We start from the raw sequence: 20,875 nt of genomic DNA on the forward strand, positions 1-20,875 counted from the left end.
GGCAGCTTTCTGAGTTCGTATTTTTTTAACCGTGCAAATACTTATAGTAATAGGACGACTGTCTGTTTGACATTTGACGTCTATTTCTTTCAAAACTATTTTAATTCGTTAAATAAAATATTTATATTTAAGATATAATACATGCTTAGAGGTAAATTATTTAATCGAATAAATTCTATAAATAACTTTTTTTTAATAACAAAAAATAAAACAAGATTTTTTTGTTAAACTTTAAGCTAAATATGTGTATAAATTTATAATTATTTACATAAAAATTTTTATTCGATATTTATTTACTTAATATTTTATTTATATAAAATAAAGTTGGTGGTTTTCGAGATAAAATAAAAATATTTACTTAAGAACAACAAACAAATTAGACAGCTTCTTATACAAAAAAAAATGAAATTCAAATGTTATAAATTAATCATCTATAAGTAATAAAAACGAAAAAAGTTTAAACGATACTCAATTTAAAATATCGTACCTACTATTATAACATCATATATTATACCGGAAAAATGTAATATTTGAAATAGCTATAATACAAGTACTTTACTCAATATTCCACCCCGTGTCTCATCGCCAGAAATGTGTAGGTACCTCAAGTTATGTGCCACTGTGCCGACACAAAATTTATATCTTTACCGATAACGTATATTATATATAATAAATATGCTTTGATGTTGTTAGTTTATCTTTGGAATTACTGTCGTAGTGGAACGTTGTAATTTATTCAAACCATACAATTTTATGATGTAAGTAAAGGCATAGCATTATGTTATAATTTGTTTTTGGAAAAGTACATATTTATTGGGGCGTAATAACTCTCCAAATGAATAATTGAACGGGGCATTTATGAAGTATACATATTATAGGTACGTATAGTTTATCATAATAATAATATTATGTAGTATTACTTTTCGGTATCGAATCCAATACTTCCATTAACTAATGTGTAAACAAGGTATTTCACCAAACATACTCAACCTTTTTTTTTTTCAGCTTTCCTTTAGTTATTCAAAATTTAGTTTTAAAATATACTTATAGATCATATTTTTAAATTCTTGAAATTTTTTTACAAACTTTTATTTTTGAAATAATAAAAATCACTTTTCCTGGTGTACTCTTATTTATATAGTAGTTAATTTTTCTTAACAATTTGATACATCAAAAATAAAATTTATTAGAGTAGATTTTTAGGTATTTAACTTTGTGTACTAAGAATATGATAAAGTTTATGATAATGGGTTTGGATGATATAGGAATATGGTGATTTGAAATGTTTGTAATTATTATTACTCGACAAATTTTTAGGACCATTATCCTTAATATAAACATTTTAATAACTAAGAAATTACTCATTTGAAATTTGAATTAGATACGTCTTTATTATTTTTAAAATAGTTATTTAATAAATAATTTATTAATTAGAAAATGAGGGGGTATTATTTGAAAAACTGAAGTTTGTATCATCACAGGACATTCCTTAATTATTAAAAAAAATCTCAAGCATTTGAAATATGGTCTCAAAGTATATTTGAAAATTCCAATAATCGGAATTTGAATAAATTATTAAAAGAAAAAACGGGACTAAACATGTTTGGAAAATCACCGTGTATACAAGTTTATATAATTATTATGTTACCATGACATAATGTAAGTATGGATCAGATAAATTAATTTTTCATCTCATTTCACTCGAAATGTAATGTTTATATTAAATTTAACAGTTATCTACAGTCCCTACTGTATTGTAAGCAGTCATAATTATTTTAACACTTATTGTTGGCGATACGCATTAGCGAGGCTGTTTCTCGAGCTAGTGTAGTAGAATATTATCATCAGCCTATAGTGAAAGAGGAAAAGAGATATTTCGAGAAAATCTGTGATTTATTTTAAGAATTCGTATGATTTTGTTTCGTAAATTATAATTGATATCCTTCACACGATAATAATGTAGGTATTATTAGTTAATAACATATTTAGTTTCAGCAGAAGCAATGGGCACTTAAGGAACATTTATTTCTGAACGAATAATTAAACAAGATAAACGCCTTTAAAATATACGACTTGATGCACTAATAATATTACATAATTTCTAGTTTGTGCTCAAATAAAATTTGCTTAAAAATTGTTTTAACCATCATGTTAAGTAAAAAATTATCACACAATAATCTATTTATGTTATTTTAATTTATGTAATTTAGTGTTATTGTGATTAATACAAGTCGTAAATAAAACGATTTATCTGTATTGTGTATATGATAACTCGTATATAATATATTCGCCAGCACGTTGACAAAAATGTCATTTATTAAGTCGGTTTTGCAGTCGCCGTTATTTTTATGAGATATATTATGTAGATAAAAAAAATGTACCTAGGTAATTATAGTATAATATATGATGAAACAAAATAAACATCTATTTCATTTCATTTTATTTTTTATAGTGGAGTGGTATACAATGTACAATTTGTACACAAGTAAATTTTTAATCAATTTTATCTATTCTTATAAAAATATTTGAAAAAAAACCCTCAACGTTTAAAAAAATGCAAAATAATTTTTAAAAAAAAAAGTTTCATTTTAAGTTCTTTGATGTTTGAAACGAATTTTGTGCTTGAAAATCAATTATTTTGGGATATTCGGAGAAAAATTCAATTTAAATTTAAATCTGTACACTAATATGATTATAAAGTATTGAAATCGGTTTTGTGCCTCTGTTCACAAGCGTTGCTCGTACAGTCAAACCCGATCAAGAAGATTCCTTTCTCCGTTATTACATTTCCGTCCTACTGGTCCAATTATGCGTTAGTAGGCGTCTGTCTATACCCAAATGACGTATGTGGTATCGCTGGTATGTACCTACGTATACCTTTACCTAAACAACACGACATATTAGATATCACCTATATGTCGGAGGCTGTGCATAGTATATGTATCTTGCCAACGTCGACTCTTCTCTCTAACCCCACCCAATTTTGATTAATAATCCCACCAGTATGCATGTATGAACTGCAGAGTTGTTTATTTTCTAAGCTCTCACTAGGTATATACCAACCAGGTAGTGTTTTAACATAATATTACCATCATGCTGTTATTGTATTAATATATGTATTATATACATATACTGATAAGTTTATTCTACGTATCTCTCTTATACATTTGTCTAGCCCGTTACTTAAATAATAATACGTTGTTTCTGGTACATATTGTATAAATCGTTTTACGCAGACAGTTCTAGGCTCAAGCTTATATATTGTGCGTATAAATAAACAACAGCCTATCACAATATGATATACGCGTAGCCGATTAGTGGAAGAATCTCGAAACGTTAATGTGATATCAATAACATTAACTGTATAATAGTTATATATTATAATATACGCAGTAGATACCGTTTATAACGATACCATGGTTGTAATGACATACCAGGTTTAATGATTTAAAAATTGAAAGTCCCGATAAAGTGTATATCTACATTATGTACGTTAATTTTTACCGGTAGTTTTGATGTTTTTATAATGATGTTTATTTTTTGTAAATTTAGACAAATAACATATCCATAACAATTAAATATTATTCGTATTATTGACGGTTTATGACAATAATACATTTTAAGATGAAGAAAACAACCATAGCGACAAAATACATGGCATAATATGATTATAATTTTATCAATAATATCAGATTAAAACTAATTTGAAAAATGTAGGTATGAAAATTCTACACAATTTTAATTTAAAAAAAAAACACATTACAAACAAAAATAACAGGTTTTTTTCTTAGTTCGATAATGGATTTAATTTTTAAAATAACAGTTTTATAATACTCTTTTGTAATATATTTTTTAATCTTTGATTAAAATGAATTTATGATAAAGTTATTATATGATCTATTTTCTTGAACGGCGTTATAAATGGTTTCTATTGCATATTTTAAATTGTATCGATCAAATACGATCTATATTATGTATACGTTAGGACCATAGTTGGCTGAAGACTATTGTAATATGTCTATAAAGGATCGTTTTTATAGTGACATGATATTTCATCGTTTTGTGGTCCCGTGTAATATAGGTAATATTATAAGACCAATCATGTGTTGATAATTTTATTATTGCTCGTACCGTTAAACGTATTTAAATCTTATTATTTTTGATTTTTCACGAAAATACACGAACATAAATATTTGAGTCGTCGACCTATGCATAAATCACTATATGCTTAAAAATTTTGTTTATATATTGATTCATGAAAAATTATGCATACAAATATATTTTATTTGTAAACAAATGAAACATTTGAAGGATTCTCAATACATAGATGGACTAAAATTTATCTTATAGATAATATAATTTGATGAGTTAAATTACTGTCTACAGTGACTTTTAACATCTTCATACACATATACATCAACAATAATGTATATATTGTAATATTATGCATATTTAGTGATATAATAGAGGGAAAAATGTAATTAAAATGTATATTAATGATAATTAATTACTACAAATAGTACAATGTATTAATGTGTATATACTCACAAGCAATGCACTTGGGATTTTGATTTTTTTCTTTGTTGTTTAGCTTAGTAGCATGACGACAGGAATGCGTTTCCACTTTAACTGCAGCCTAGAAATAATAGTAAAATACAAGTTATTAGTTTATAATTTATTTTATTTAAATATGATACGCTCATTGATATTCCTTTTGATCAAGTGTATTCGACAAAAAAAAAATTATAGTTTCAAATTGTTATTTGAATTTTAAAAACATTGTTTTATTTATTTTATTCTTTATTTTTTACAATATTCATATAGGTTAAAATAACTTTGTTTATAAGATGACTTAAAAAATATGATGTAACTCAGTGCTTATACTCAAGAGGATATCAGCACAATATTTATTTTTCTATCTTAAATCTATCTATAACATATAATAAGTAATAACCCATTCATGTAAAATCGTTTTTAAGATTTTTTAGTAATTTTAAAATTAAGTGTTTAATAGGATAATTATTTTTGAGGGTTTTATATATTTATGTATTTATGTATTTAATTATAAGTTCTAAAATAGTTCATCAGTTGTAAGTATAAATTAAGAGTAAATAATTATTTATAAAACTAAACAAATTATATGTTTTATATTAATTGTCATAACAACTTAGAGTTGTTATGTTGAAATTATTATTTGTATCTATGGATACATGTTTGTTTTTTTTTTTTTTTAACTATTTTGCTATTATAAAATATAATATAATTATTATATGAATCAAATTCTAAATATTTACTTATTTTTAAAACCTACAGTAAATGAAAAAAATAATAAAAGTGGGAATAAGATTGAAAAAATAAAAACAAAATAATTTAATATACAGTAAGGTTTACGCGTAAAACATTAAATGTATTCACATCTAAAGAATGTACCTACACTACTTATTTATTTTTATCTTATTTTAATCTTCATCATTTCAAACTAAATTGTTCTTAAAACTGCAATTAAGTAAAATCGCATTTTTTACTTTTTAATAAAAGTAAATTCAAAGTAGATTATTATAATTGAAATTGTAATTAGAATTTTTAGATTGAACGATTTTTTCAATTTTTTTTCAACTTTATGTATAACTTACTCAAATTCTAACGGAATTAGCCTTGATTGTTTTATAACTATGTCAATATATATTCTTTGGTCTATTATGAAAAATATCTTAATCGTTAAATCTTAAGAAGTAGTTTATCTATATAAGAAAATTAACCTTATTTATGTTACAATTTATTTTTGATTCATAACAATAAAACAAAGTAAACAGTAATTAAGTTTAATATTTTTTTGTTGGATCAACAAATGTAGCTTATAATATTTGAGGTAAAAGTTAATACATTTATAACAGTATAATAGTATGAATGATAAGTGTTTGTGTATAATTATTTACTACTTACTATTATCAATTATCAATGTCAATAATTATTGCTTTTATTTATTCCATGATTATTTAATATAAATAATTGTATCCTATAATACTATTTTTATTTTATATATTTTTGGCATGGCTTTTATTAGTTTCCATGGTTATATATTTGTTAAATTGTCTAATTAAAGTTCAACAATTTAAAATGTTTGAAAGTTCGAAAAAAGTTTGAATGAAAAAAAAGGACTCGAAATCGAGTTTTATATCGAACAATTTTGGAAAACTGAAGTTTGACCCATCCCTAATAAATTTACATGAGTAGTGTCGGGATAAATTATTTTTACTCCGTTAAATTATCGAGTATTTACATACAGGTAGTGTTATAAATAATTGACTGAACCACAAATAGAAATTATTTATAGCCGGAATTCTATGCATGTAGTTATAGTTTCTATATAATGCGAATGTGATCTGGCTATAAATAAAAATTTTAAAATATAGTAAACATGTTTTGCATTTAACTCAGATCTATATAGAATGTACCAAAACGAACTGTGGAGGTAATAATGAACAACGATAGTTCAAAATAATAAAACAAACATTAATAATCTTTATTAAATCAAAGTTCATAAGTGATTGCATATTATTTACCTACACATTGTAATTTTCAATTGTAGTTTTTAGTTGTTCATATTATCTTATTAGGACAAAGCCAACTGGAGAATTAACTGGAGAATTATATTGAAATGAAAACAGTATGAGTTGGAGAGTATAGAAGATGATTTATGTGTCACGTTAAAAAAAATAAAAAAAATAAGGATAACTAAAAAGAAATATGTGGCCATGTTTATTAAGGCTTAATGAAGTACTTGTTGGCTTACAAAAAGTTTCATTAACTTTTATTTTGCATGTATTTATTTATTATGTTTCACTCTATTTTTATTTCTTGGGTTGCGTTTTATTTATTAAGTATAATATTCTATACGTTTATTTATTATTATTATTGTTTTTATTTGACATTCATATAAACTCTTTAGTGAACTCTAAAACATCATCAATTAATACGAATTATTTTCCATAAATAGTTTGTAAGCTATATAACTGCATCTAATTTCATTTAAAAATAATATTTATCATCATTATTTATTAAATTACGATGTGTGTTTTTCTGAAATTGTAATAAAATACTGCAATAGTAATTCATAGTAACTCATTTATTTACCTATTAATATTATATAGGTAAATCATCAAATTGATTTAGAGATATTATTTACTAGCGACAAATAAATAAAAAGTTGTATCAATAATAATATGATAAAATGTATTCGATTTCAGATGTAGTGTATAGTCAGTAGTCGTAAAATACATTAATATATTATGAATCATAATTTATGATCATTTTTTTGAAACAAAGAAAAATAATCAAAATACGTTTTATTTTATGAGTTTTCATTTTCATGTGATTTTTAAAAAGCAAAACACAATCCACAAGGAGTATAAACTTATTGGGTTTTTAATTTGGCTGATTTCCTATTAAACGTTTACATTTTATAATAGCCACTGGTAATATACGAATCCAAACGCGTCCTTGAAAAATCAATTTTAGAGAAAAATATAATATAATGGTGTACGAAGAAGAAAATCGCTTCGCTTTGTAGCCGCAATAAACGTTTTACCCTCAGGAAGAGTTGGGTTCATTAAACTATTCGATAGAGAAGCCGTCGAGTGGTGATTATCATTGAATTCTCTTATTTTCTTTTTCACTTTATATATCTATACATATAATTTTATTGCTGGAGAATTTTCTAATGTCCCCAAGCACCTGTAACTGGACTAAAGATTATTACATTTTGGAAAACTGTTCGGAACTATTCTGTTTCTAAAATAGGTACCTCGTATATAGGTTCCTATTAATATCTCTTCTTGGTGTTTTCAAAGTTAACATTGCCATAAAAATGGCCTTTTTTTCGTTGTACAAGTACTTTGACAAAGTAACAGTGATTTTTTTTCAAGTGCTTTTGGATACTAATGGTGCCATTATTTTAAGCGATATCGTTTTACGATAAAACTGCAAAGAAAAAAAAAAACTTTAATTTACTCAAAATCGCTAGAAACTTAATCACACACGACTTTCTTTTAGTCCTTTGATAATGCAAAATAAACTAAACCTTTAGCTTACTAAACTTAACTCCAATGTCTGTGATGGATTATTGGGATTTTGAAACTAAAAGAATAATAATGACTAGATTAAGTATTTAAATTATGCTTGGATCGTCTTAAGGCATTTTAAGTAGGATTTTTAAAAATTAATTTTTGTATAATATTATGACTTGTTTATATACTATTATAACTAAAAAAATATGATTAACAACATAAAAAATGCACGCTTATACCTACGTCTTATTAATTGTTGATAATTTATCCAGTAATTATTTATTGAAATAATACATCATCCGATTTAATTCTATACTTTAAATAATTGTAAGAATAATTATAATTAAATAAAAAATAAAAAATAAAATACCCGAATAATAAAATGTATTTATTTTCCCTATATTTTAGGAAACTAGGATAAATCAAAATAAATACTATTTAATAGAATCATGTATATTGTATATAATATATTTTCTAGAAACTTTTTACAAATTCTCAAAACATATATTTAGTATTTTTTTCTACACTTTCTTTTACTATTATAAGATAGTTATATACATTATATACATTTCATGATACTAAAGTTTCTTTTATTTTCAAAGTTCTTCAGTACTGGAAATGAACTTTTTTTAAAAGTTATTTTTTATACCAACAGTATATGATTAGTTTTAGATTCCTAGTGGAGCGATAAAGTTATTGTATTGGTGATGACGTGTAATTTCTTGTGTGAACATTCAAAAAAAAAAAAAAGGAACACCGAGATTTTTTATATTCATCTAACGCATTAGTAGTTAAAAAAAAAAATGCATTCACTTAGGTTGTTATTTTAAAAAATATAAGAAAAAAGTACTTTTAAAACATAATTTTATGTATAGTTTAATCTGTTTACGATAATATCAAAGAAAATATTTTCAATGATTATAATGTATATCAAATTATATATATAATTTTTAATCATGAAATAAATATTAGTTACCAAAAAAAAGTTTTTTATTTCATGATGAGATTAATTTAACTGATTGATTTTACCTTATAAGTCTGTGCTTATAAGTTATAACTACCTAACGGTTTTTAGACATCATAGCTGGGAAATTATATTTCGTATAGTTATTGATTGATTTAATATACTAAAGTAGAATGTATTGTAATATGTACATTGTATAATGTGTATATTGTCAGAGCTTAACAAACTGAATACACATTGTCCTATTAAGAAATATGAATTACATTACATAAACAACATTTTTAATATGTGTTAAGCTATTATAATATTATATCTATGTTTTTTTAATTTATAGCATAGACTTATCGTGACTAGGTTTCACTTTTTATCAAATAGTAAATATAAAAAACTTTTTAACATGTCATGTTAGTATTAAAAAACAAAAATGTATGACTCATTATGATAGTGTGACATCCTATAAGCTATTAAGATTTAAAACAGTACTAGTAATTATAGTAATAATTATAATATTCACAGAAGTAATTACTAATGAAGATTATTTTAATTTAATAGTATTTCTAAGTAAACTTTAATTTAGGGCTATTCTAAAGATATATACGTCATAGTTTTGATATTATTATAACATATAAAAACATATTTAAGAATCAAATCAAATTTTTTAGATTCTGAACGAAGTGATGAATTTATTGATTTTACAATGATGTGTGTGTTTTTTTTTTTTTTGTGTCTGTGTACAGCATAACTGGTCGAAATAATGCTCTAATTTCAAACTATGGTGGTTTCCGATGTAAAAGTGAATATCCTTGGTGCATTATAGAGGTAAAAAGTTAACATTTTCCAACAGTTTTCAAAAAAATCGAGAAAAACAAAAAAAAAAATGACAGAAAAACGGCAATTTATGTGTATTTGAATTTTAAATTTTTACGAAATAGCGTAACGACAACGATTTATCCCAAACGATTTTAAATATTTGTTATTATTCAAAAAGTATAAGTCGTAGATACTTGAAAATTTTACCAGTTATTTAGATTGGCGTTTTCTTTACATGATTTAATTTTCAAAATATTTTGAGTTTTTTTGAGCTATTTATAGACAACTGAAATTTTCAATTTTTCTGAAAATTTTTTTTTGATATCAAAATACTTGAAAATTTTATACAAAGTTCCTCATATGTTATTCTTATAGTGATTAAAAAATTATAAGAATACATTGGCACAGTTTTTTTTTATTAGCATTTGAAGTTCAAATTTTGACAAAAATTCGTCAAAATTATGAATATTTGCAAATTATTTTGTAGGTATAATTCATAAAAATGTTTGTATAGGTAGCTAAGAGTTGAAAATTAAATACAAGATTTTTTATAAGTTTAACTTACAATAATTATAAAAGAACTTAAATTTTGGTGTATTCAGGCCATTAAAACATAAACCACCTTTTTCACCAACTACTGGAAATTATATCCTAGGCTGACAAATCATCGTTCAGAATCGTTTTTCGTATACAATGATACCTATCATTGCATTAAAATTTAACCTACCCTAGTCCGCGGTCAACCCCACCCCCTAATGTACAGCAGAACGGTACCCACTTGCCCGCTTTTTATAATATTGAGTTGATGTTCTATTGTTTGTAAATACAAATTTGTAATAAAAAACGCATTTTTATTATAATACATTATATTATAGTCAAATAAATTGCATATCAAAATATAATTCACAACTTAAATTGATTGATTTGAGAATACATAAGTACAACTGTACAAGTGTAGGTATAACATTTTATAAGATAATTTATATATGTTTGAAAATTGTAATATATGACTATATTATTATAGCCGAATAAGTTTCATAATAAAATATAGTTCACAAAATTAATTAAATCAACTGATTTATGAATATTTAAGTACAATTGTATACAAGTAGGTATAAAACATTTTATAAGATAATTTATATGTGTTTGAAAATTGTAATATATGACTATATTATTATAGTCGAATAAGTTTCATAAAATTAAATCAATTGATTCAAGAATACATAAGTACGACTGTACAAGTAGGTATACAAAATTGTATAAGATAACTAATTATATGTTTAAACACTGAAGCTATATAGTATATTATTAATTTCTATACTATACTGCAGACCATGTCTCATGCAGCGCAACAAAAGACGCGACGTGCGAATTTCTTTGCCCGCTTCCACAACGAGGAACGTTTGATTTTAACCTGGGTTACTGCTGGTTCTGTCAAAGTCGTACTGCTACGAGTCGACAAGTCCCGCGAAACTCGCATCGGAGTAGTAAATTTGATTTCGGTGTCATAAGACACGCTATCCGCGTAATGGAGTGCAATGTTTGGCATTGAACTCCACAATGGTTTAGGACAACCGGCGAGATATCGGCTCTTTGCGTCCGTTTTGCCCGAGCTATCAGCGTTTGATTCTGCCGTAGAAACCTGCCGATCACATGAGATGGACGGCGATCTGATTTCGACTTCCGCGGTCGGAAGTTCGTCGATTTGTGGTTCGACGTTGTTTGCCAATTCGATTGGCGTCGGACAAAATGCCATCGGTTCAATGGAAACCGGCTGTACCGTAACGGCAGTCGGTGCCTGCAGAATTGCGGCCGTGTCATCACCACCAGTTGTTAAAGCCGCCGCCGTTAGATTAGGCATCGACCCATATGGTCGTTTTATAGTCATGATGTCGGATGCATTTTGACTGTCTGAGACTGTTTTGGATTGATCATTTTCCGGTTTCAGTGATGTAGGCTCGGTTATCGAGACCGCTGTAGACGACGAAGACAAAGTCTCGTTCTCGGATATGTTAATAATCGGAAGTTCGTCGATTTGTGGTTCGACGTTGTTTGCCAATTCGATCGGCGTCGGACAAAATACCATCGGCTCAATGAAAACCGGCTGTACCGTTACGGCAGTCGGTGCGGCCTGATAACCGAGCCTACACCAATGAAACCGGAAAATGGTCAATCCAAAACAATATCAGCCAGTCAAAATGCATCCGAAATGACTATTAAACGATCGTACGGGTCGATGCCTAATCTAACACGGTGGCGGCTTTAACACCTGGTGGCGACACGACCGCGATTCTTCAGGCCGCACCGACTGCCGTAACGGTACAGCCGGTTTCCATTGAGCCGATGGTATTTTGTCCGACGCCGATCGAATTGGCAAACAACGTCGAACCACAAATTGACGAACTTCCGATTATTAACATATCCGAGAACGAGACTTTGTCTTCGTCGTCTACAGCGGTCTCGATAACCGAGCCTACATCACTGAAACCGGAAAATGATCAATCTAAAACAGTCTCAAATCGCAGTCGTGTCGCCACCAGGTGTTAAAGCCGCCGCCGTTAGATTAGGCATCGACCCGTACGATCGTTTAATAGTAATTTCGGATGCATTTTGACTGGCTGATATTGTTTTGGATTGACCATTTTCCGGTTTCATTGGTGTAGGTTCAGTTATCGAGACCGCTGCAGACGACGAAGACAAAGTCTTGTTCTCGGATATATCAATATTCTGCATGTTTGTATAACTTTATACGTCGTAAAGCTTTAATGCTTTTAAAATTGCAGAATAATTATTAAATGTATGTTTTGTAAAAATTTAATAGGTACTACAGAAGAGTGAAGACTGAACTGAGACAGTAGAATTGATACCGACAGTATTATATTTATTTCAAAACTTTGCAGTTGACCATAGCAACGATACAAAGGTTTATAGTTTTTGTAATGGAAATATATTTTTACAAGCTATATGAACAATATGTATTATATACAATAACAATATATTTAAAAATTTAAAACATTAGAATTTGTATGCATTTATTATTAAAAAAAAATGGAGGTTAGCATGCTTGGCAAATCATCTCAATATAGGTTTTAAAATTCAAAAGTAATATTATTGTTTTAATGTTGAATTCATTTTAAGTTTAAAATATAAATTTACTAACTAAGTAAGCATTTAATGCTTGAATAGGTACATACTTTTGTTTTTTAGTTTGTTCTTAAACTTCATAGCAAGGGCTTAGCTTATCTTTAAAATTAAAAACATTACCTATAAATAATATACTAAAAGTACGCATTAAAAGTTATGAGGCATAAACAATTAGAGTTTTGAATTTAATATATACTCGTAATAGTGTTTTTGTTACCTTGTAATATAATGAATTAAGTTATACAAAAATATTTTTTTGAGTATTAGACATCTTGAGTATATTATCGTACACATTTCTTATAATTAATTAAGTCATTAATAACAGTCTTTCGACATTGATTGGATGTTATTTTTCAGCAAACGTTGATTTAATTTCGATAAAATTGTAAATTTATTTCGTAAAACCTAATTAAAACACAAATCATCTAGGTATCGGTATAACACGACATAGCTAAAATACAAAAACGTGAGTTATATCGATCGGTCACTGTACACTATAATATCGTATCTCGTTGTTATTATTGATGATTACATTTCTATACATGTTTAGTCGTCGAAAGTTGATTGTGCTATAGCAGCGACTAAAATTATGCAGTGACAGCGTTCAAGTATAATATATATATATATATACCTATATTATGTTTCCGGGCAAAATTCACGTCAAATCGGTTTAAATATATATTTATTATGCATCGTACGCGTGACTTAAATCAACTTGTTACGAGTCGTCCGCGGCCGAAATACTCGTCACTAATTTGAACGTTCAACTAGTTAGTGCGCGGTCTATAGTCCTGCACCACTCAGCAGCGAGAGCAACTACGTCCTATCCTCTTACGCCTCCTCCACCATCATGTCGTTTGATAAATTGAATTAAACCGTACGATCCGCCTAACCACCTACCTATAACCACCTGCCTACCTACATACATCCGACTGCGTCAGTCGTTATTCTATATAGTGGCGTGGGAGCGTACCCCGTGTAATGCGCCTACGCTGACGCCGAACCATCGTATTAGGTTAGTCATAATATTATATACCTACAACTCGAATTTGCGTGCTTTGAACCCGCATCGTGAGCCTGTCCCACAAACGGTCGTGAACGATGTTTACTTCGGCATATCCACACGCGTGCACTATACACGATACGACGTGTAACGCACGATGGGCGTACAGTAATGTGGTTTACCGGCACTATTTGCGCCACGTCCGTGTACATCGAACGCCAACTGAATCGGCCATCGCCTACGGCTTTCGTGAAAACTGTTGTTCAAACACTTAGCGAGTTGTTCGTGCGAATTTATACGTTAATTAAAAGAATATATATATTATGCCCGACGTCGCACGTGTAGCTTTCCGTTAATAAAATAAAAACAGTGAGAAAGCGTCCCCTAGCGTCGACGTATGATATATTATTGTATTAAATATTATATCCCTACTGTATTCCCGAAAATTAAATACTTACAACAATATAATATCATAGAAATGTATCGTACTTAACGTACACACACACACACACACACACACACAACACACACACACACACACACACACACACACACACACCAGATTCTCACATACACATAATTTTATATTATACATGGAACACTGACTGCACTTTTTTGACATGATTTTTTTGCGTTCCGCAGAGCTTGGTACTATCGTTGGGTCCATTTTTCCACATCGAAATACATATTAATATATTAAAGGCATTATTTTCAGACTTTTATGGAAATAATAAAAGTTTTAGTTTTATAATTGATACGTATTAAAGTAATAAAAATCTTCATATTATTAGATTAGAGTAATATTAGTTCAATTAGATTTAACTAGTACTTTGATAGAGATCAAAAGTAAAAAATGTCCAGTATTTTCAATAAAATATAGAAAAAATAATAATAATACATTCAAATGAAATATTTACTCTAATTTTTGAAAAGTATATTTTATATGCTGTAATTCGGATTACCGGTAATCAACATCTTCAACAAATATTTGTATAATCATTTCCAAAAATATTTAGAATACTTAGAAGCATATTATGAATTGTTGACTTTTTTTAGTTTTTCTCTTTGTTATTTTGTTGTAATTAAAAATGTAACATGTATATTTAATATTACTAGACATTTAAAACATTTTATTACTAAAATAACTTTTAATTACTTTTATAATTCTTTCTATGTACAATTTGTTTTCAAAATTTTAGTTTAATTTTATATCATTTATAGAAATATGAGATTTCTAAATGTTTTATTTTTTTGATACATGTTGATAATAAATTATTAAATAATCTTGAAAATGTATTATACAATTTTTCATAAGATATTCTTATAGCAATTTAAAAGTACTTAAAAAAAATACACACATATATGACGTATAATATATATATATATATAAATATAAAATTTTTTCTCTTAAATTTTAATATTTTGACTTAGTTCAAGCTATGTATACGATCAACTAATTCATAGACCATATTGGCTAATGGCTTATTAGCTTATAAGTCTATAGCATTAATAATATTATATGATATTCGAGTATACAGTATACGTGCTATTTTTTTAAGAATAAAATTAGTTTAACTTACTGTATTATTAATAGATATAAAAATGTTTTTAGAAATAGAAGCTAAATCTTCGTCTTTGGTCTGAATACGTTTTTTTTTTTTTTGTATATTTTTTTATGTTTTGAATCTACAGAAAGCTAAACATATCAAATTTCAATTGTTTTTTTTATAATATATAATATTAATAAATTATTACACGGCGTGTTGTATAGGCAATTTAGCTACATAACTGTTAAGGGGGCTAATTTATCCAATTTATTACATTTTGTGTTACTGTTTATTAATATATTATAATATTATTCTAACCTTCAATTGCGACATAATATTTAAAATTAAAAAATCTTATCGACATATTACTACTTTTTGTGAGTTTTTAATAAATATTATAAGGTATAGCCAACATAAATTTCTACTATCACCGTTCTGTAATACATCATATGTCCTGTCTGGCTGTTTACAAAATTATGAAAAACAATTTGTAAGCTTTTTGTTTAGCATGACTTCATATTATATTGCATTGTTAGAGCATACTGGGAAGTAATAATAATTATTAAATGTTAAAACTATTTTCCGATTATGTCGACATGTCTGTTAATTTAATTTTTAAAATTATTATTTCGTTACGTATTTTCAATTATAATATAAACAAAACATTAATCATCAATGAATTTGACTGCATCATCGCTATTATACACCATTTTTGAATACATCGTACATGTCTATTACTTATCTATTGTTCTGAATTAAAACTATGCTCAGTCAGAGTATGGAAAATATTTTAAAATGGTATTATATCTACTTTTTATAGCCAATTAATAATTAATGCTGATTGATTGCGCTGTTTTATGTAAACAATACGCTTAATTCGGCGCGAAAAGTATAAATATCCATCTCGATATTGATTGATTATAAAAATAAAAATTAATATTTATAAATATATATGCTGTATTAATAATAAATATTTGTTATTAGATAATCATAAAAATTATATAAAATTATATATATTTATTATAATCGGTACTATTATTTTATTGAGACTGATGAATTATATATTATATATTAGTATTTATATTTATTTATTATACATTTACATTTAAATAATAACAATCATTTGAAAGGTTCAAATTCAGATTTAAGTGAATATTCTATTGTTAATACATTCCTACAAATAATTAAGTTACGTGTTATTTATGATTCTTAAGGTGTTATTTATTTATTTATTTTTTTTTGATTTTTGTAATGACTTATAGAAAATTGCTTTGTGTAAATTCGTAATTCAAGCTCATAATATTTATGTACGTAAATTAATCTTGATGGACGCGTTTATAGGAGTATATATTCGCCACTGAGATAGTTTTATTATAAAATAAGTGATATTTTCTTCCTTATTGCATCTATTTTAATAATATACAAAATAACGGAAAACATTAGCATAAAATATTATAATCGAGGTAGAATAATAATTTTAATGTAGGTACAATTTAACCTATTATGCGAGTAAAAATTCTACTTTAAATGTATACATTGAGATAAGCTCTGGGATTCCTCAAAATTAATTCATTCCAGTCACACTTAGAAGTTATATTTTAATAAGTTCGCGCGCACGTGTGAAATACCTATGTAAAATATACCTATTCTGTATTTCGGATGGCACTAATAAGATTTAGATCTTATTCATTCCGGCTTATTAAGTTCGCTTAACTATTAATCATTTCGTATAATTAAATGCCATCTTCCAGTCGATTGTATATCATATAGTGTAACAAAATTTTTCCTGAATTCATATTTTATAATATATGTATATGATGATAATAAAACGGTGCTAAGATAATATGAATAATGTGTATACCAAGTAGCGAAAAAATAATAATAATACGTTTTCCTCAGTCGTCTGATTGGAATCGCAATCACTTAATTTTATATTTTAAATGTATGCGTGTTGATCGGAAAAAAAAATATATTTAGTTTATATTGTGTATTATATGATAAAATATAACTTATGAATATAATATTTGTAACAAATAATTTACAAAGAAAACATAATTAAAGTGTTAGGAACATAAACAGTTTTATAATAACTTTTTTCTCTTCTTTTAGTTTCATGGCTGGTTTTTAATTATTTCTTTATCATTTACTGTAGTGTTTTTTTTCAATACTTGAACCTAGCGGGCTTAATCTACTTGTTTTTAAGTCATAATTAAAGTCAAGTATGTAATTATATTACTATTTAATATGTGTTGCTTTGATGTCAATCGTTTATATGTCCTATTCTATTGAGTATAATACGACAATAGCTAAGATTCTAACTGCTGTCTAGTGTTATATTAAATAAACATGATATTATCATTGATAGACAATATTCATAACATATAACTACGGAGATAGAGAAACAGAGTTGATTTAAATTGTAGTTCTGAACTAAGACATGGGTGGTATCTTTTTTTTTTTTTTGGGGGGGGGGGCATACAATTGTCTAGAAAAAGATATTTAAAATTACGTTATTACGTTTTTAATAATAAGAGTAAAAATAATTCACTGATTATTCTCTGGAAAAAATATAACACATTTTAATACTATTTTTTTATTAACATTTTAAAGTTCTATCGATTGTTTGAATCATAATGCGAGTTCTTTAATCGCAGAAGCAGCATACCGAATCAAGCAGCCCATTTTATTTACAATCCGTTAAATACATTTAAAAAGCCAAAATTACTAATTTTATAGTACATAAGTATGCTGTGTTATTGTGATTACAGTTCGTAATTTTGACTAGATAACTATTTGTTGTAAGTTAAATACAGCTAGTTTAAAATATCAATTATCTATAATGGAAAAAAGCCGGGCCACCGCTGACTACAACTAAATGGCTATGCTATAACTTGCATCGGCCCAACCCACAGACCAATTAATCGGACTAAAATAATTTTGCAAATGCAGCATACCTAATATTATGCATATGGTTTGAAATGTTTGAATAGATAATTTAATTTTAATTTTGCTTCATTGTATAGTTTAATATAAAACTAAATTGACTTCCCCGGGAAACGAAAAAATGATATTAACCATTATTATAATACTATAACACTATATAAAACAAATCACGGAGTTTGTATTAGCTGTATATACATACTAAAAAGTGCGAAAATTGTAAATCTTTATAATTTGCTTTATTGAAAAAAAATAAATTAACATAATATTATATGTGCAATATAATATATTACTATATGACAGTTTTCTTAAAATAAAAATTTCCAAAAACGCATCTAATAAAGACTTCGACATTATTTACCACGGCCGTGTTATTATGCATACCGTGCTGTGCCTTTAATACGAAGTTTTTTTTTATGTTAATAAAGAAATTTTTATGGTAAAACTTCGTTTTAACGGCGTTGTGTCTCATTCGACGTGGATTACACGTATAGATACGTATATTATATAATAATTCGCGTCGCCTCGCGTTATTAATAGTTACTAAATATTATTAAAATACAATATTATGTATACTGAACAATTAATATTGTTTTACTTTTTATTAAAAAAAAAAAAATAATAATAATAACTAATTATTATTATTCGCGACGTTATTCGCTAAATTCTCGTTGTAGCATTCTGTGTCGGTACGGTCGGGCGCGGGGTCAGGGATCACCACCACGGGGTATAATGCGAGAGCGTTTTAACCATAATACCGCCGTCGACACGGGCAATAAGGTCGAGTAGGCGGCGTGTAGGCTGAACGCATACACATGCACACAGAGTACAGCATAATATGGGCGAAGGACGTTTTACGCGGTTTACCGTCAACGTTATGCTGGTCGGCCGACGTTGTTAAACGCGAAACGCGAATGATAAATGAACGCTGTCGACGCCGCTATCGTCGCTGAGAACTGACACGCATATTATTATACATTATTATTATACGCGAGCATAGCTCACTTGGACGAAATAATACGGGATAGGACGAGCGTGCAGTCGTCAAGAGATTATGACGAGGCACAAACGAAATTCGTTGAGAAAAAAAAAAATAATAATAATAAGTGCCGGGCGTGACCCGCGCGAATTTATCCAAAAAAGAATACGTGTTAGCAATCGGCACCGATGTAACGCCGAAATAGTGAACATCGGTGCACAGAGGAATATGAAAACGTTGTGTAATAAACGAGTACCTACCTCAAACTTCACAGTGTGATTCACCAAGCACGCTTACCATCTTATTTTCATTAAGTTATTCGAAATTCTATGTAAGAGATTTTTAAATATATAAATGGATATGTATACTTATAATATATTATATGATCGAATACTTGATATTATATTTTGTGCATTTTAAGAAATATTCTATAGCGATACAAACTTGTGGTTTCAAAATAAAAACCATTAATTTTCAGCTTTTATATCTTTATTATCAGTAGATTATTGTTTTTTTTTCAAATATCTAAATCAAAAGTTGAATGAGTAGCTTATAAGTTATCAAACATTATGTACCATGGATAGATAATGGATAGGTATTATAAGCTATAGTGACTGTGGTAAGTTAAACATTTTAGTAATTAATATTAACCTATCAACATTTATTTGAATTGTGCTGAGACTCTCAGCATAGATAAACTCAGCTATAACTACGGTTACATATTTTTAGAGTTGGGCTAATATTCTTAGTGTAAAGATTTTAATAATTCAGAAACTACTTGTTTGAATTTTTATTTAGATTTATTGACATTTTGAAAAAAAAAATTATATCTATTTAATAGTTTAAAATAAAAAAGAGGAGTTCTCATTTGAAAAAAAGAAGTTTGTTCCGCTACATGATACAAAGGCATTTTCGATTAGATAGAATTATAGGGAATGGACTTTGTTAAATTTGCGTATATACATTATATTATACCCTCTGTAGCAATTCAATTACAAGCTTAGGGTTTTCATTTATTTTATTGAAATTTTTTCCATCACTTAAAAATTATTTAAATTGTTTTACAAAAATAAAGTATAATCATTTTAGTAAATTAATTGGAGATATTGAATATAGTGTTGAAGGCCCTATAGTGTTGGGTATTTATTATAAAACTAATTAAGCATAATAATTTTATGTGCAAACTGAGTCCCTTTTTGAATATCATATGTTTGCATATTGATGTCTAATGTATTCAAATCGTTATTATTTTATTTGGCTTTCAAAGGATACTAAGTAAGTGTTAAAAATGTTGTTTTTTTACATTGTATACTTTTGTACAATTTATTTTTATTTTAAAAAAACAACAACAACAACAAACTTACCATGCGATCATAAAATAATTCAATTTTAAAATATAATATGCCTTATTCTGGACATTCA

At 27.0% G+C, this 20,875-nt stretch overlaps 1 protein-coding gene across 2 annotated transcripts in view; it reads right to left on the reverse strand.

Moving 5' to 3' along the window:
- Positions 1 to 20,875, reverse strand: part of LOC114121643 (receptor-type tyrosine-protein phosphatase kappa) — a 139,168-nt gene that overhangs the window by 47,335 nt on the left and 70,958 nt on the right. For both annotated transcript variants that reach the window (XM_027984060.2, XM_027984061.2), the window contains one exon: positions 4,549 to 4,636. In XM_027984060.2, the coding sequence (XP_027839861.1) occupies positions 4,549 to 4,636 (88 nt within the window). The remainder of the gene's footprint in view (positions 1 to 4,548; positions 4,637 to 20,875) is intronic.

Source organism: Aphis gossypii, chromosome 1 (assembly GCF_020184175.1).
Source record: "Aphis gossypii isolate Hap1 chromosome 1, ASM2018417v2, whole genome shotgun sequence".
NCBI lineage: Eukaryota > Metazoa > Arthropoda > Insecta > Hemiptera > Aphididae > Aphis > Aphis gossypii.